The sequence below is a fragment of the Triplophysa rosa genome, linkage group LG2 (genome assembly GCF_024868665.1).
Source record: "Triplophysa rosa linkage group LG2, Trosa_1v2, whole genome shotgun sequence".
Classification (NCBI taxonomy): domain Eukaryota; kingdom Metazoa; phylum Chordata; class Actinopteri; order Cypriniformes; family Nemacheilidae; genus Triplophysa; species Triplophysa rosa.
The window spans coordinates 3448028-3467249 of NC_079891.1; the positions used below are offsets into that span (position 1 = coordinate 3448028).

At 38.7% G+C, this 19222-nt stretch overlaps 1 protein-coding gene across 4 annotated transcripts in view; it reads right to left on the reverse strand.

The window, feature by feature from the left end:
• Positions 1 to 19222, reverse strand: part of rxrab (retinoid x receptor, alpha b) — a 52206-nt gene that overhangs the window by 26252 nt on the left and 6732 nt on the right. For 2 of the 4 annotated variants that reach the window (XM_057356124.1, XM_057356116.1), the window contains exon 2: positions 10254 to 10385. The exons of 1 other annotated variant lie outside the window; for it this stretch is intronic. In XM_057356124.1, coding sequence (XP_057212107.1) covers positions 10254 to 10385 — 132 coding nt within the window. Of the gene's footprint in view, positions 1 to 10253; positions 10386 to 15869; positions 16040 to 19222 lie in introns of all 4 variants that reach the window. One more of the 4 variants, XM_057356133.1, reaches the window with a different exon arrangement.

Here is a 19222-nt window from a genome sequence, read left to right on the forward strand (position 1 = left end):
GCGTTCATGTATAATCAGTTTTCATTGAATTGGTTGATCCAGATCGCAAGGATTTCTGGGGTTAATTTTTGGTGCGCCACTTTTCTAATCCACTGATCCTCCTTTTGAAGCCTGAGAGATTCAATCCTTGCTCACTCGCATCATATGGAATACAGTGTTTAAATACATTCAATACTCACATTTTGCTCTCCATCAGTCAATTATGAAGTACATTTTTAAGCGAAATGGCAAAGCACTGGTTTACAGTTTCAATGACAATGCGAAACCACGCCGACAAAAGATCAGAGGAGTTACGTTAACACGAGCGCTGAAACTGTACACGCATTTCAACATTTGTCAGCTTGGAGTCACGCCAGGAATTCTTTCGGCGAACCCGAACCGGCCCTGCAACGGTCACACGCGTTTCTGTACGAGAACACATGAAAGCGATGAATGAATGTGTGCGTGTGACACAACCGAGCAGAGAGATTGTTTTCTTTCAAAGATCTGGCAGGAAGCCCGAGCCGGGCAGCTTTACGTGGAGTTTAATCTGGTTTTCTCACCCTATCTATGTGACAGAGTATGAGTCTGAAACAAATGATGCAGCTGACGTCCAGCGATGTGCAAACACGCGTGTGTGTCTCTCTTTTGACACACCACACACAAAAACACACACACGTCTGGTTCCCTGCCAACATCTTACAGCCCACAGGGCTATACAACTTGTGGGCACAGGTAGCAACATTCACATAGATCCTCCAAAAACGCACACACGTTTCCAGAAAACAGAAGGCCAATTTCCCAAGTCATAAACAGAGTGTGTAGGAGGCTCATTAGACACACAAACTGTGTATTGTCACATCAGATGCCTGCATTTATACAGGAAACGAATGGAAAACATCAGCGCTACTATTTTGAGCAAGAGAACTTGCGGTTTCTTCCAAAGATGACCGCACGCTGACAGCATGCATGCAGCTTAAATCTTTTCTTCACAAGCTGTTTTTAGAACGGTAAACTTGAAATAGGTCACAAATCTCCTTCCTTTGAATAACGAGTTCTGCGCTTTTACTGTAGACGGTCTCAGAGTCAATTAAAAAAATGATCTCGCCTTCTCACGTAAACACAATAATCTAGAGTCAGCCGCTGTATAAATACCGCCAAACGAAGAGTTTATTCAGTCGACATATACACCTACTCACTGAAATATAAATCAAGGGTGGGAAATAAACAAAGGGATGAGCCTCAGCTGAACGTATTTTAGCGAAACATGCTTATGGTTAATGAGACAGTGAGAGGCAAAGCAGACACATGATTAGTCTGTGAATGAGGGATGATGGGAAGGCTGAGCAAAGCGTTGGCTTTATCACAATGTAACACAGAGCTTCACGATTCGAGATTTCATCAAAAACTTTTTCCAACCAATTTTCTTCAACTGTGGTTTATTCAATAAATGATTTGCTTAAAGCTGAAAATCTGTACGTTTTGTGAGATAAAAATAAACAAAAAACATTTACTGACCAAGTACATAAAATATCAATTTTTGGAAAACTCACCTTAATCTGATTCGCAACGGTATGCTTATAATCAGTGTTGGGTAAATTACTCTGAAAAAGTAATTAATTACTAGTTACTAATTACATATTCAATGGTGTAATTAGATTACTGTACAAATTACTCTCTCCAAAAAGTATTTAATTACTTATTACTAATTACTTAGTAATAAGTCCTACATCAACCTTAATTAGAATTGATTCAAGGATAGACATGAAACGGCTTATTTAATTCATTCAAATAGATAATAAATAACTACATAAATTATTCTTGTTAACTGACCAAAGTATACAAATGTGAGAAGGATACATTAAAGCATACATTTTAAAGTTAGACTTATAATTTTGATGTCACTTCCACTATTGAATATATTATACAGTATTTAGTTCAATTACATAAGAAGTAACTGTAATTAAATTACAGAAAAATAAGAGTAATCCCTTACTTTACTTTTTCAAGGGAAAAGTAATTAAATTACAGTAACTAATTACTTAGTAACTAGTTACACCCAACACTGCTTATAATAATAGTTTATAAGTAGAGCTGTCGGGAACGATTTTACAGGAAATGTCAGTTTGACGTCATTAACACACGTAAAGATGCGTATGTAAAGTAACTAGGAGTGCTTGAAGTGGGCCGGTATGCACTTCTCTATTTTAATCTTTAGCGTACCTTCACTTTGTCACATAATGTAATGTTTGTTCCACTTAACATTGAATTGAATTGAAAGCCTTTATTGTCATTATACACAGTACAATGAGATTTTAAATGACATGCCTAAAAACGTAACATACTGTATATGTTTATAGCATATAAGGCCTAAAATATGACTGTGTACTGTATGTGATGGATTTAATTAACAGAAGAATTCAACAGACTGCAGAACTAGTATCATATACTGTAAGTAATGAATTGACTTTTGGGTCAAATTTGTATTTAACATTATTAAATAAGTTGTTTGGAGAATGGTTCCTTTAGTAAATAAATACTGTATGTTGTACCAGCAATGTCCAAATACTGTTTTTTCATTCTAGAAATTTCAAACGTGGTAATAATTTGCATATGGCAATGTGCACAAGAGAGTACCGGAACCTTTTTTTCCCACTTCAAGCACTGGTAACTAGGCTTGGGAATCGAAAATGAATTCCAATTCTGGAATTGGAATCAAAAGGTTAGGAATCGGATACTTGATATAAAATAAAAATTTCAGTTCCTCTTATCAATTCCTGTGTGCACATTTTCAGAAACGTACATTTGTTAACTTGTAATCTGCTGATATACCAGTGAAAGCCCTTATGAAAATTAACCATATTTTATGTTACTATGGTAGGCTATTTGTAGTAAAGAACAGTTCCCACAAATTTACCATAGTTTCAATATAGTAACTACAGTTTAATCATGGTGTTTGTAGTTAACCTATGGTAAAACAAATTGTAATAAATCAGACAAAACATAGTTGCTGTGCATATATACACAAAACGCTCATAATGCTCATAAATATATATATTTTTGCAAACCAGTCAAGCAGGCTAAATGACCATACAGGTTAATATCTAAATGTTTTACTTCATTTTTACAACTGGGAATCTATAAGAATCAGAATCGATACACACAGAATTTATAACATTCAAAGGAAACCCAACCCTAAAAGTAACCTGCAGTTTTATATTTTAAACAGAGATGGCGATAGAGAGGCAAACACCATTTAAAGGTGCCGTGAACTGGCCGTTTTTATTGTTTTCTACTATTGTCTGATGTTTACTTATGACGTTTGCGTGGTTTTTACATTCGAAAACATCAAAATCAATAAGTAATAGGCTATTTTCTACCCTGGTTTTGAGGCCGGCAGGAGAAACGCTCAGTTTTTAAGGGCGGGCCGCATAGAAGACTTGGGAGTAAACGCCCACTGCTATGATTGGATAGCAGCTTGCGTAGTTGACTTAGTTGGAGCCTTCTGTGAATTTGGTTAGACACGTAACGTTACGCAACGTGATTTTACTCAAATTTACGGAATTAATTCCCGGATGTGATGGCAAGGCTTTGCGTATAGTTTGTATAGCCTATAGTTGTATGGTGTTTAGTGATATATGACCGTACATGTCAGCATTTAAGACCCGCGATCGCGGGTCTCAAATGTTATAGTTTTCAAGATAAATAAACAAACGGTAGACTCCCGGCCAAAACGACAGTGTTGGAAGATATGGATATGACCTAGCACCAGAAATAATATCAAAACACTTCAAAACAGCCTCCATTATTCGCAAACGGTGGATAAAACCTTGAAAAATGATATATGAGGCCGCCAAATCACAGAGATGCCGATTACAATTATTACAAATGACTAGAGGTCCCCAGGTAATACTATCAGGGCATATCAAGCGATCTCTAACAAAGCAATAGTGACGCATAGTACAAATATGTTTTACTCCCATAAGATTGCTGCGCCATTCCTATCGGATCCAATATTGACGGCACAGCACTGCTTTTTAATTTTAGTCTTTCCGCAAAGATTTGTTCAAGGAATCCGCGTTGAAATGAAGCGAACAAACGCTCAATGTTTTCCCCACGTGAGCTGGAACGTCTTTAAAAATGAACTTCAACCACGCATTCCTACTGTCGGAATCCGAAGGAAGGTTATGCAGCGACTGTGTTCTTCCACAGCACAATATTTTGCGATCTTTAACGGCATGATGCTTACACACTCGCTCTATCTGGTTCCGTGCAGCTTGTGTTCAGTACTGTCATGCGCGAACCAGTGGGCGGGGCTCGAGAAGTAGGCGTTGATATTCTTCTGTGGAGGCGGTGTTCAACCTACCATAGATAGGTGCATTCCAGGATCTGCCGTTCGCTGAGCCACGTGTCAATAACAGTTGTTATTTCAGTAATAAGGGCGTTTTCAGATCTGACACTTACAGAATGTTCGCTTGAATACGATTCCCTCTTATATAACAAAAGCTCGGGTTAAAATTGTGGTCCTAGTTCACTGCACCTTTAATGCTTCTTTAATTCATTTCTCTTTTTAAATCTGTTGCTTTTTATATTGCATTCTCCGGCATAATTTGACGTACATAAGTAACACAGCAAAACTTCGTAGTATAAGTTATGGCTATGTTTAAATCCCTCCTTAACCCTATGTATAAGCACATTTAGAAATGTTTTCTCTTGCAAACACCACTACAAGCACCGGCAAAAGCCTGGTTGTGGGTAATTACTGATACAACGCGAGCACTCGATGACTCCCATGACTGTTATGAACTACCCTCAATAAACAGGTGCAAAACAAAACACTTGAGCTAAAAGAGGAGTGAATCAGTCATAAATGCACACAAAGACTTCGATTTCCAATTTACCGTGTGCTCGGCAGGGCTGCAGGATCATTTGAATACAGAGGAAGCATCTCTCCAGCTGAGAGTGGTTTTGTGGCTTCCTACGTTCAATCAACAGAGGGTAAATCAAACCCTGGCTAATGCGTTTAATCTGACACTTCAGGGAGCACCTATTTTCTCCTTTGCGTTTCCTTCGGTTTTTCTAAAACACTGGTACGAGTTCAATCACTCAGTGGTGCTGAGAAATCCATCTGTGCTTAGGAAGGTCCTGTCTCTCACCGTTTTCCACTATCTCTTCCTCAATCTAATGTACTAATGCGCAACCGATAAAACACTGTGCTTTCCACTTACTATTCCAATAAAGCTGCAATACGTAACATTTTAGGCAAGAAATGAACACAAATCAGTTATTGAGAAGTACATTCAATTCTGTGTCTTCCTTCCTTACTCCGATTCACAACAGTAAGCTTATTACAATAAATGTGAGTTTGACGTCAACTGAAAAGGTAATTATGTAAAGTACCCTGCAATTTTGTGCTCAAACAGAGATGGCGATAATGAGGAAAACGTTTAGGAAACTGTTTGGACAGACCACTGAAATCTTAAAAATGTGACACATTCAGAGTATCACTACTGAAGAAAACATACCACTCTATCAGGCAAAAACAAGTGGGCACAATGATAAAAAACAATAACTCATCTTCCAAAAAGCTATCACTTCCAATAAAAACCTCTTAAAACCAAACCGTATTTCATTCTGAGATTTCCAGCTCAGGTTTAATCCCAGTTCACACAATCTTTCAAATCCAATCCACTACAAACAAATAATTTCATGACAAATCGCAACGACATCCTGAAATGAAATATGGATAAACAGGACATAGAGAGAAGAATGTGATGATCTCGATGCACCAGCATTTGCATTTTCTGTCCGGTGGAAAAAGCAGAGGCAGCCACCGAGTTATCTTAAATATTCATGATTCACGTTGCCCCTCTGGGTTTTCTTCAGAAACAACCCGATTAATGATTCAGTCTTAGTTCCAGGGAGAATCCCTGTAAACAACCTTTTATCTTCAACTGACAGAGGCTATATATCAGCCATAAGACAAAGTGGTCATTGGAAAAATGTTCTGACAAGCTTGACTTCATGTCTGACATAAATCTTGTTCCCTTCGCCTGTTTTTGTAATGCTGGGAAATTTTGTCTAAAGTTCTGGACCACTAACCAAAAAGTACCACGGTACAACTGCAAAGTACAATTTTATTGCTGACGGTTTGCTTTCTTAGCTCCCATTTTAGGAGATTTAATGGAGTTACTAGTTGTATAAAGTATCATTTTAGTCATTTTAGCCTTTTAGAAATAAAAACAGAAACAAATAATCTGGATTTGGGTAAATTTGATGAGAAATGTTTGAGTTCATATCGAGATCTTCAATAATGTTGACTTTTGATTGCAGACTTGACACATCTGAGCTCAGTTTGTGACATTTTTGAGATCTCTTCTAAAACTAATCGAGACATTTGCAAAAGTTTCTGTTTGATCTCAATTTAATCACATTGATGTTTAGAAGAAAAAATTGAGATTCTCGTACGCGTTTTTTCTTTCTTATGGTGCATGGTACTTTAATCCATGACATTCTTTAAATTACTTTTATAAGCTTTCTGCACAATTCTGCAGACCTATTTAACTCCATACAGCCCATAGTGATGCACCTGTTCAGAATTGCATACCCAAATAAACATCATGTTCTTTGTTTAATTTGCCAGATTTGCACAGGTACAAAGCGGCTCCAATGTGTGTGAGATTCATCGTGATTCCAGGCCATGAGAAACTGGTCCCTGAAACTGAAACGTTATCGCTTTCAACTACAAGACTACAGTGAATGAGACAATCAGATAAGCGTCTGTTCAGCTCCAAGAGAAAGCTCTCTCTCTGTAAGCCACCTGTGAGACTGAGCCAGCGCTATCCGACACACTTGGCTACACGTGTTTGCACTGAGATGGACAGATATGAACTGCTGGATGGGCGGTACGGAGAGAGCTGCTCCAAGGAGTACAGGGGCCAGTGAGGGCAGGCATTAGGACCTGGAGGATCTGACCATTGTCTAAATGACATGCGTCAAATTCAGTGATTAATGAATGATGGTTTTCACGATTCTAAATATAGTCAGACATGATTCGTTGCATGTCCTACGATTTATCTGAAAGTTCTATAGAAATCCATTTAAACTGAATAGTGATGAGCAAAAGAAATAGTGGTGCTTGCCTTGGTCATTTTTTTACCAGCCTTAAAAGTTCCTTGCTGATTCGATGCTTGACAACAGTACATCAACTTCAGTCTTTCTCGACTATAGATCGGGACAGTAGAACCCTGTCATGACTGTTCTCTCAGTGTCTTCCTGGAATAAGATCGCACACCGCCTCACCTTTAGGTTGCGAACACGCAGGGACACACAAGAACACACACGTTTGCTCAGTCGCAGATGGGACTGCATGGCTGGCGTGCTGCCCTGAGAACCGGAGCTTATACAGAGAGCCTGCCAATCTGAGCCCAACAAGCTGTTTTTTGAGGGGGCATGTGTAAGTCATTTCATTCTCACAGACCATCCACGTCCTGCGAATAGGCCAATATAAACCTCACTGACCACAGCGTCTTCTCAAAAAAGCCTTTGTCACATTGTTCTAACTATTCCCACATTCTTAAAGCAAGAAGTGTGAGAATCTGCCAGGAGAAACGATATTGTTTTTGGTACAGCCGAGCATTTTTTCTTTCAATAATGTTAATATTCTTTTGATTTTGACTCTTTGAGCTAAAGAAACAGATAGGTGCTATTTACCGGTGAGATTTAAAAATGAGATGATATTTCATTGTGACTGTGTCAGAGAAAGATAAAGAGCTTAGTGGGACAGGTTAAAGCAGATAAAGCGTCGGGACCGATAGCTTCCCTCCAGCTTCTGTCTCTTCAGCTCTTCTGAATGCCACGTGTGCACCATATTCAGAATTCTGGAATTCGATTTTGAGATTGCATCTTTAGATTTCGCCACACAGAGAAAACATCAACCGTGTCTTCAGGCGATGTATGTTATGATGGTTGTTCTTCAACTGTGGCCACTTTTATGTCCCAGGGACGTGAACGTTTTATTATGCTATTGAAAAATTGTTCAATAATGTCATTTTATTATCTTTTTCAACACTATTGTCAAACAGAAAAGATAACATTTTGTCTTGTCTGTCCACTTTTGGATGTTATTAATGGACAAATTAAACTAGTAAGAGTATTAAAACTTGCGTTTCTAAATGTGTCAAAAAATATCTATAGTTGAAAAAGCACAGTTTATAAATATGATCATTCTTGCATTTACATATTTACAGTTTCAAGTTCAAATATGATGTGTTTTCCTTCACAGGCATCTGACACAGGCATCGACCGACACGTTGAATATTGTCTTTATAGCACAGGCACCTCGGCCTTCTTTATAGACACGACTGCCTCCATCATCAGGAAGAAATTATCCGAGCACTAAGCAACACAATCTTATTGGCTGCCTGGAAAGTCCGCTCCATTTGAGGTCAGCCCAGACATTCCAATGGATAATCTTTTCCATCCCTCCTCTCTTAGTCACTCTCTCATTTTCTCGAAAAGAAACTAAAGCACAAGGCTGGCTTTGTGTAGCATCTTCGCTAGCTTTCTCTCGCTCGATCTGCGCGTTTTAAATGAAGTGTACTCCTCCAGCACCTTCCAGTTCTCCAGTTCTTTTATATACCGGGCTAGTAATATGAGACCTGCGAAACAGGGCCATAACCACATCACAAAGTTCTGGAGACTAGCTGAGGTATGTTTGCCTCTGGAGGTTGGCCCATTTTTCCCAGCATCCTTTTCTTTGTTCTGTTCCCTCTCTCTGAACTCGTAACAAAAGGCTGCAATTATGGCGGGCATGAACCAGAGAGAAAGAGCGATATTACTGTATAGCATTCTCTCACACTTCAAATACTCATGCTAGCTTGGATTTACAAGAACACGTTTAGATTTATGCCAGCCGCAGAAATGACAGCTGGTGGGATGGACGTTTAAACACAACCCACACATCTCATCCGTTCCAAAGCACAATATTGACATAAAATCTGTGTGTTAAATGCTAGAGATACACATCCTCACCAAAACATGTTGTTGAGGGATTTCCAGTGAATTTTGTTATTGCTCAAATATTGCTATTTAACATCTGAGAAGACTTAGTATTTTGTTTTATTTCAGTAACACATGAAATCTTACAGTAGTTCTTCTCAAATACCTCAGGACAGAGAGCTGATGTAAGGGCTGTAAAATAAACAAAGCTAAAAACAGTAGATCTCAACCTTTTTGACCTCAGGACCCATTTTTCATTTTTAATAATAATTGTCATTTTTTTATAAATAATAATTATATTCATGATTGTCTATGAATTTAGTGAATATTTAACAAATAAAAAGTAGTAAAGCGAATGTGTCAACTTTGACAACACAATGTTTAATTGCTCGAAATGTGCAGCGTCTTTTTCATTTCCTATAAAGAAAAATGCAGTGTTTTTAGGCTTGTTGCGATAGTCTGCGTCACAGGCAGTATTGGGTAAGTTACTCTCAAAAAGTAATTAATTACTAGTTACTAATTACATATTCAATAGTGTAATTAGATTATTGTACAAATTACTCTCTCCAAAAAGTATTTAATTACTTATTACTAATTACTTTCTATATCCTATATCAACCTTGATTAGTTAAGTGATTCAAGGATAGACATGAAAGTGCTCTTTTCATTCATTCAAATAAATAATATTAAACTACATAAAGTACTCTTATTAACTGACCAAAGTATTACAAATGTGAGAATTATACATTAAAGCACAGATTTTAAAGTTAGACTTTGAATTTTGATGTCAATTCCACTATTGCACACACATATATTACACAAAGTATTTAGTTTAATTACATCAAAAGTAACTGTAATTAAATTACAGAAAAAATAAGAGTAATCCCTTACTTTACTTTTTCAAGGGAAAAGTAATTAAATTACAGTAACTAATTACTTAGTAACTAGTTACACCCAACACTGGCCACAGGTGATACACGGTGTATCACATCCAGCAATAAAGCCGTTGAAACAAGTCTATTACAGCAGACGCCAGGGCAGAATACTTCTGTACGGGATTTGTTGCAACACGTTTGCCCTAAAAACTGTTTCCCATAAGTGTACAGTAACTGTATCATGAGTTTCAACATATTTCCAAAAACAGACGCTCTACAGCTGAACTCTAGAGAATAATTCCCAGTGCTGTTCGACTGACCTAATGTACTGTATCTGTTGTGAGCGCATGTGCTCTGATGTTTTCTGAATGCGTGCGTGCGTGCGTGCGTGCTTTATACCTGTGGATATCCTGCGCTGTTGCAGTGGATACATGCCTGTGAAGCCAGAGCACCCATCGGGCGAACTGCCAGCATCGCCCGGCCGGCTCCGCATACATGGCGGCGCTCCCGAGCACGCGTTTTTCAGGAGCCCTGTGTGTGCGACACAAGAGAAGTGGGTGAGAGACACTCACTTCCAGCGCAGAGAGGTACGATCAGATTAAAACCGAAAACACACGGCACTGGTAAACCAATCACCTTCCACAGAACACTTCTATAGGAGAGAATTGAATAAACTGGATCAGCTTATGTGACAACCCAGAGGAAAAACGCAATATCTCGCAGGTGATTTTTCATAGTGCGGCGGTTTAATGAATTTGATGAGGAGCTGTTGAGAAATGAGCGTTCATACTGAAATGCCTTACTTTCGTTTTATTCATTTATTAACATTATTTATGTGATATTATTGAGACATCTGTTCTGAGCCATATGAAAATAAAGACTATTTGGATAGAAAGATTGTCTTTTGATATCTGGAGACACATATGAGATTAATTTACTCAGGAGAAAAACATGATTTCCGTTTGCTCGAGTTTTGTTCTAATTGCTAGAAGCAATGAATAAGAGATCTATTTTCTCCCCTGAGCAAAAGACAGTGTGAATAATGAATAAATGAGCATCCCTATTTTCTCTAAACATTTACTTTCATCAAAAACAATGATACAACAATCCACATTTTTTTTATATTTTACACTTATTTTCCAACCATTAAAAAGAAAACACTTAACACAATCAATAATAAATATAGCTGCAAGCAGCGATATGGGGCCAAGCCCCTCTAAGGCCCCGCTAGCGCAGCGCCGAACCACGCCGGCACAGAGCATCGAGAGCAAAAAAAGGCAGAAACAGAAAATCCGTGATGAAAATGGGACAGGTCGAGAAGAATAGGTGAAAACAAACTCAAAGCGCACAATGTACAAATAAGCACGGAACACGGCCAAAGACAGATTCGAACCGCCAAGCGCTAGTGACTTAGTGAGTCTCACCACTGAGCCGACATCTCACAACAGCGCTGCTGAGCAAAGCTGATAGAAGTGTAAGTAGCGATATGTCACTATAACCAAAGTTGCAGCTATGACAGCGCACAGCCACAAGAACAATGTGTACGTGAAAAACGGATGTTTAAAGAACAGCATCACAATGTACACTTTCTATATACAAGCAACACACGTGCCTCTCGGGATTCAAACCCCGCAAGCTTGCGGTCTCGAGGCGTGTGCTTCATTTGAAAAGTTAATTTGCTTCAAGGGAATCAGAGATGAGATTCTGATTGGTTTACTGCACGTTACGCCCAAAAAACACCCATTACTCATTAAGAAAATCGGGACAACCCGTTTAGACCATGCGCCCGGGCACGCCGACTGTTTTCCCGTCGATAAACTAGCAAAAGTGGATTCGGACATGCCCTGAGTGCACCTGCGTCGTGCACTTAAGACCATGCGCTTAGATCTTTAAAATAGGGCACATATTCTTTTACCATGAAAATGAGTCTTTCATCTTGAATATATTGACAATAGACAGTTTTTATGACAAAGAATGTGAGCGAATAAATGGTGCTTCCTTGTTTCCATTTTAGTAGTTATGTTCATTTTTTCATGACATTGTTTGTCTGGTTTGATGTTGGAAGCAGGGAATTTCAAATCTGTCATTTTTATCTCTGTTTAGGTCTGGAACGCTCAATGCATGACATCACCAGTTGTGGGCGGAGCCCCGTCTCATGGTTCTGGTACGCAAGACTTGCGGTTCTCAACTAGAAGGCTCACATGTGAGCGTTTGTGCGACTGCATGTGTGTCGCTACATATCTCTGATTGATATGGGAATAGCTTGACCTTGAGAAGTTTTATTTGTTTGCTAGTAAAATTGCAACTCAGTTTCATCTTTGAGTATGAACCGTCAGACCACCCATTACTTAAACTCGCTAATGACCTTGTGCAACAAAGGACACCCACACACACACACACAAACACAGACTAAAGGCAAAATCTGTAGGCTGTCTTTATGAGACCCAGGATATTTGCTCCATTCAGAGCCCTCATTTACGAGACCTTGCCACGCAGAGCAGATTCCTTTATTCAAGGTCTCCATCTCATCTCTAAGACAATCAAAGTTAAGGTCAAAGATCAGACCCGCAATTCAATTCATCATGAATGTCACAAAAATCTCTCTTTCAAGGGTTCTCGATTCTCGCTTTTGAATCTGGACCACAGAGGAAGCAAAAGTTTCTGGCTTGGTCATGTGAGTCAAGTGCTTTTGTTAGCCTTGAGAGCTACTCAACAGATGAAGAATGATCAAGGTTCTTCATCTGTCAGCCTCTCATCTTCATATTTGTGACTGATGAGGGTTGTATGTATTTTCCTCATCCTTAATGTTTATGGATGTAAAGATACACTTCAGATAGACCTCAAAGACACAACCTCAGAATGTAAAGAATATAAGCCACATACACTTTATATGTACATTTAAAGCTGCAATGCTTAACATTTGATGCTGTATCTTCATTTCTATTTGAAACAAAAAAATTACAGGTTACTTCACATACATGTTTATCTTTATGTGGGTTGAAGTCAAGGTTGATGTCATACTGACTTTTCCTGCAAAATTGTACCTGACAGATCAAATTATAAATCTTTATTATAGAACATTTCCGAAGATTAAAATGAAAAAAACGTTTAAACGTTTATATCCAAATCAAAATGTTAAACAAATATTTTTACGATTTAAAAAATGAAATGATACAAAATGAAATAAAATTTAATAAAATTTGATGAAATAAATAAAAACCGGAAGTGCGTCTGGACCAGTGTTTACATCTTGCGAAGTGCAAGTTTACCGCTGCAAATTGGGATAAGAAGTAGGCTTGTTGCGATAGTCGGTGTCACCGATTACATCACTTGTCCACCGACCCCCACCGTCATTTAGAATTTGTATAGTAATAAATCACTTAGTTTAGTTAAAGACCAGACTGCGCATCTGAACGTGGCTTCTGCAACTTATTTAACGTAAAGTTTTTTTAATCGTTTCTTATACATTTTTTGCTTGATGTGTGTCGTGATTATTCGTTTTGTTAAAGGCAACGTACCTTAATCTGACATTAAGGTTTTTTATATTCGTTTCGTATTTTTTGCATAGTGTGTGCAGTGGTTATTCGTTTTGCAAGGTCTGTGTTTAATGTAAGCAAATGTCATTGTACTTTTTTTGTAGTTTTGTGTGTTTTTATCAATAAAGATATTGACCCACCATTAATTCAAGCAATTGCTGTTCCCGAATTGCCACTAATTCAAAAAGTAAAATGCATCATGAGCACGGCTGCATCTTAGACCACCCCACAGCAAACCCCTCATCCCCGGTGTCACCGGTACTACCGGTGTTTTTACACGTCGATTAACCGATGGGAAAATTTCATCACCGCCACATCCCTAATAAGAAGACACAGATTTTTTATGTACTCGATCAATAACTGATTTGTTTTAGCCAAACATAGTTTGGGATTACAGCTTGAAGCATTCAGGAGACGCTTTTATCCAAACTTTCCAAAATAAATACAAAATGAAACAAAGGTGATTCATCCAACGTATGAAAATGCAAAGATACAAAATTTCAATATTTGTTATAGAAATGCCTGCTAGAAGAGGGTGAGAGAAATAAGTTTTTTTTTTATAAATACAAAGTGAGCATATACAGAATGATAAAGCTGAAATGGGAATTATGATACTAATGAAGAAACCATTCAAAAAAGCCTTAAAAATAATGAGGATTAGAGTACTTGGATATTTGGCTTTAGTTCTCATAGCGGTGATTCTTCTATGATGTAGTAATGATGGCCTGAAGGTTCTTTATGGTTGCTGTGTCATATCCTGTCAGTAAATGGGAACGAGAATAACACAGAAACAACTTTTGGCAGGGCTGTTGAAATAGACAAGATAGCATGCTGGAACAAAAGGTCTGATTCATAACCTTTCATCAGACACTGCCAGCAAAGACACAACGATAATGGGATAAATGGACCAGTCGAAACTGAAGAACTGCAGAAATCCAATTTTCTGTTTCTGTCTGTCACACATGTGGACAGAAGAGGACATGGAGACCAAATAGAGACTTTTGCTGGTCTGCACCAGGCCCCACCCTCTAGGGTTTTTTAAAAATATGATTTATAATAATTAAAAAAATTTAAAGACCTTGAATTGATTTTAGTGTTTTAGTTAGTTTTTGAAGTATGAGTTTATTCTAAATAATTATCTGAGCTATGTTATTCATACTGTTTTTCACGTGTTTAACCCTGACCCTGAGAGAGCTGCAAATGTGTCTAGTCCAGGGGCCGGCAACCTTTTTGAGAAGGCGGCGTGCCGTTTACATTTTTTCTTGGTAATCACTGTGCCGTATCAACAAATTTATCTCAATTATCCAGTATATGTAATCTGCTTACCGTAACATTGGAATCATTCTTGAAGAACAATTCTATTTTTGAGGAAAAGGCATAATGCATTGAATACAGGCAGATTTTGTGGTGCCCCATCGCGCCTTGTAATCTCAGTGAGCTTCTCGTGTTTAGTTTCAAAGTAAGGTTGGTAAATGGCATACAACATTGAGTGGATGCAGACCGATCTCTTTAAATGATTGTGCGGCACCATTTCCTCGATCAGCACCTGGCTGTGTGCCAACTGCATGAGTGCTAACGCCTGACGTGACAACTAAACTTGATTATAAGGACTAATATGTAGTTTGTCGTAGGAACTCGAAATGGGCTTAAACATTTTCGTAAACTAAAATGATATTCATTTTTGAACGTGCTTGGCGTGCCATCGATTTCCTTTCAGCGTGCCTTAGGTTGCTGACCCCTAGTCTAGTCCTTTACAGAAACGAGTGCGGGTATGCGATCTCTGTATTTAGCTCTCTGATGCAGGATTTTTTACTCGCTATCACAAACTGGTATTGTTGTTTGTTACAAGGGCAAATGCTTACGCGTTTGCGTTGAACGCACTTCTCCTGCGAAAAGAGAACCCATAAGAGGCAATCGCAAGAAAAGCACGACGGGAACCGGTGACTACATTATTTTAAACTGGGGCTGTCCTGTACGGTGGAGTATTGATTCAGGCACCGGCCGGCCACTAATTTGGCAGCACTTGGAGCATGCGCGTGCGCACTGTGCGATTGAACCAGAGGTGCCACAACCGCCTCCGTCACGCACGTTCGCATGGCCTCCAAAGCTGTGTAAAAATTTTGTTTTTTAATACATTTATGAGGAAAACCTCTTAAAGGTGCAGTTTGTAACAATTTTGCAGTAAAATATCCAAAAAAGACTAATCCAGTGTTATATATTTTGTTCAGATGAGTACTTACAATATCTCAAATGTTTCCAACTACTTGTAAATCGCCATTCTAAACAGTGACACGGGGCTGTGCAGTCGCCTGTCAATGGCGTCATATCCGCGTTACCCTTTGTTACTGCCTTGACGTACTGACTAGAAACCACAAATGCGGAAGTAGTGTCTAGCGTCTAGCAAGCCACTAGCTTGTTTTGAGCAGTCACTTATTTATGGACCACAATTATATGCATTTATAAAACTTTATTACTTTACCTCATCTGCTAACATGATTTCTCGTTTCCGTCTGATTGATGGCCATCAGCGGTGGAGTTGAAGACAACAGATCCCATCATTCCACGCTCCTTCACAGCGTCATCAAGCTACGCCATTGTTGTTGTTTTGATCGTGCGCCCTCTAGCGGTCCTCTTTTTTACAAACTGTAGCTTTAAATAAGCGTATTTTATTGATGTAATATAGAACTTTGATTTGTGTTATGTTTTTGCACACTTTATCTGTTGTAGCCTGCTTGTACTTGTATTCTGAAAGAAGATGATGATTAATTTAGGAGAGATTTCTCCTCACACGAATGCAATGTACAGTAGCTAAACGTATACTATTGACTTTGCGCATTGAAATTCTATTTGCGTATTTGACCAATGAAACACTGTAGCACTTAATATCATATACAAGATTTGATATTAAGACAGAAAAAGCGCCAGCCAGGTAGGGCCCCACATCTTCTAAATCACACTGGGCCCCGAAAAAATTCTTTGGAACGGCCCTGCACAGACACGTGCAGTTGAGGTAAAATCAGCTTCTGAGCTTAACAGATTTAATTTGCTCTGATGATCTAAAAATACATCTCCATCCCGTAAATAATTATAACATCCTCTGAGGAGCTCATCCGACTATTTCCAAACCACTGTTTCCAAAACTTCTGTTATTCTCAATCCTCAGGATACTCAGAATGTCACACATTCTGCTAAATAATTCTTCCCCACTACATAATTAATATTATGATGGCAAGCAAGCCGAATATTTCCAACAATTTATTCTCCATGTAGCCAACATAGTTCCCAAATGAACTCAACTAGCAACCCCTCAAGTGTCATGCGCTGGAGATATACGGACCTCATAATTTACGCATCACTGCCAAAAAAGACAAGAGGATGGCATGGCCTGAAACCAGCCAGCACCAACATCCGAAAAGCCTCTTTATTAATGTGTAGGTGCATTTTGGTTGTTTTCGAGATGTTCAAATGGAAGAGATGGAAAAGCTTAATTTGTTCTTGATGACGTCTGTTAATTAAAGCCTCTCTGTAATATTTCTCTGAAAAGGTATAATTTGAGCGGCAGAGCGCTGAGAGATTAACAGGCAGGACAGTTCTATTCACTCGGTGTCCTTCATTTCAAAAGGAAACAGAAAAAAGCCATTTGCAGAGAACTTTTGACCAAAAACACCAAGGAAATGTATAAAGAGACAGTTCATCCAATCACACTAAACCTTATTACCTACTCACATAAACCTGATTTTCTTTCTTTTACAACCATGAGGTTTTGATTGCCGACATTGTTTTCCAAACAATACAAGTGGTGACCAATGCCATCAGACTCCAAAAGTGATCAAATAAAAGTAGAACATACGCCTCACATGCCATATTCCAAGTCTTGTGAATGCATATGTTGACTTTGTGTGAAGAAAGACCACAATTTATCGCTGACCATCTTCCCCTTCACTGCCGTTTACGGTTTGATTCTCACATCGTATGACTTCACAAGACTTGAATGTAGCCCATGAGTCATATTTATGTCTCTCAGATGAAATAAAATCTTATGGTTTTGGAACGACATGAGAGTGAGCAAATGATGACAGAATTTTCTTTTTTGGACTAACTATCCCACAAAGGATAAACATTTTCCATGAATCCTTAAATACATGAATGGAACGTGGAGCAACTCAGAACATCTATTAGTTACTGTATATATTTCCATAACTACAACAATGTCAAATAATAATGTTAACAAACAAAGTGAATATAAACAAGCTCTGATCTTTAATGTAATCATCTATGCGTTCTTATATGGGGCAATAGCATAACATGACCTTCTATTGAACGTACGCTATTGACTACTATCAAAGAGGGGGAGGAGCTACTTAATAGGTCTTACCCTAAACTTTCAGTTTCAGTGGAAATTACATCTTTGTCGATGCTTCGAACAAAGCTGCGCATTTTAAGGCACTTCTGTAGGTCTTTAAACTACAAACTTTGCTAAGTTCAAGTTTTCAAGTTTTTACAGTGTTAGAACTGCTCAACTACAAGCGACGGTGTAAGCGTCTGTCATTCATGTTAACTTTAGATTTTTTTTTTTTTTTTTTAGATTTAGATTCAATTTATTGTCATTGCACATGTACAAGTACAAGGCAACGAAATGTGACCTCTGCATTTAACCCATCCAGAGAGTAGTGAACACACGTACCCCCGGAGCAGTGGGCAGCTATCACTGCAGCGCCCGGGGAGCAAGTAGGGGTAAGGTGCCTTGCTCAAGGGCACCTCAGTTGTTACCCGCCGGCCCTGGGAATTGAACCGGCAACCTTCTGGTCATGAGTCCGACTCTCTAACCATTAGGCCACAACTGCCCCTTTAAACCACAACGAACCCCGTTTGTTGGTTTAAAGTCACATATACATTCGTTTATTCTATCGCAAATGTCTTTTTATATGAAGGCACCTACTGTTAAGCATTGATTAATGTATGTTCTCATGCCTTGTGGCGGGTTAGAGCCGTGCATCTCCAGCAGGTAAACAGCCCCCCCCTCCAGGTCTCCCTGACATCCTGTTCCTCGCCTCATCATTGTTCTCTTATGACTTCCTGTCGTACCAAATCACACGCTCGCTAATGTAAACAACCCTGAGAGAAAATAAAGGCAAATGATAAAACGATGACGACAGCTAATATGTCAAATCCCGGCAATATGTGCCGTCAGTTACACTGAAAAAAAAAAAAAAAAACAATGAAACAAACCATCTGCGTTATGGAACGATACTGTATCACATTACAAAACAGATTAAATCAGACACGTCTGATGGTTTGGAATATCATCCGAGGGCAAAGGGCGTACGGTTGGTTCGCTCCTAAACATTCTTTAAAGTGCAACGTGGTGCAACTTTACCCCCGAGACTTTTAAATCAGTCGGGACGGAAACATAAGCGCGTAAAGAAAAGGAGCGGAATGTAAAGCATCACTTAATTTCTTATCTTTTACGCCCGAAGAAAAAACGAAATGCAATCCACGATTTCTCGTTTGTCTGATACAAAAGACAGCAGGAAAAATGATGTCATACACTTACAGATGTCAAGCACATACGCTGTGCTGACAAAGACCCAAAGGGTTGATTGCGAGTGTAAATTATAGATTGAAGAGAGATTGACCTCTGAATTATGTTAGACGAGCCAGAGTTTTAAAATAACTATAAACGCACACCTGACATAACACAAACTGAATAAATAGGAAAGACTTGCCTAGCAACCGCAAGCAGCCTACAGTCTACAGAAAACTGAACTTGGAAGAACGGTTCATTTCGATTTAAGTAGCTGAATTGGTAGAGCATTGCATTAGCAGCGCAAC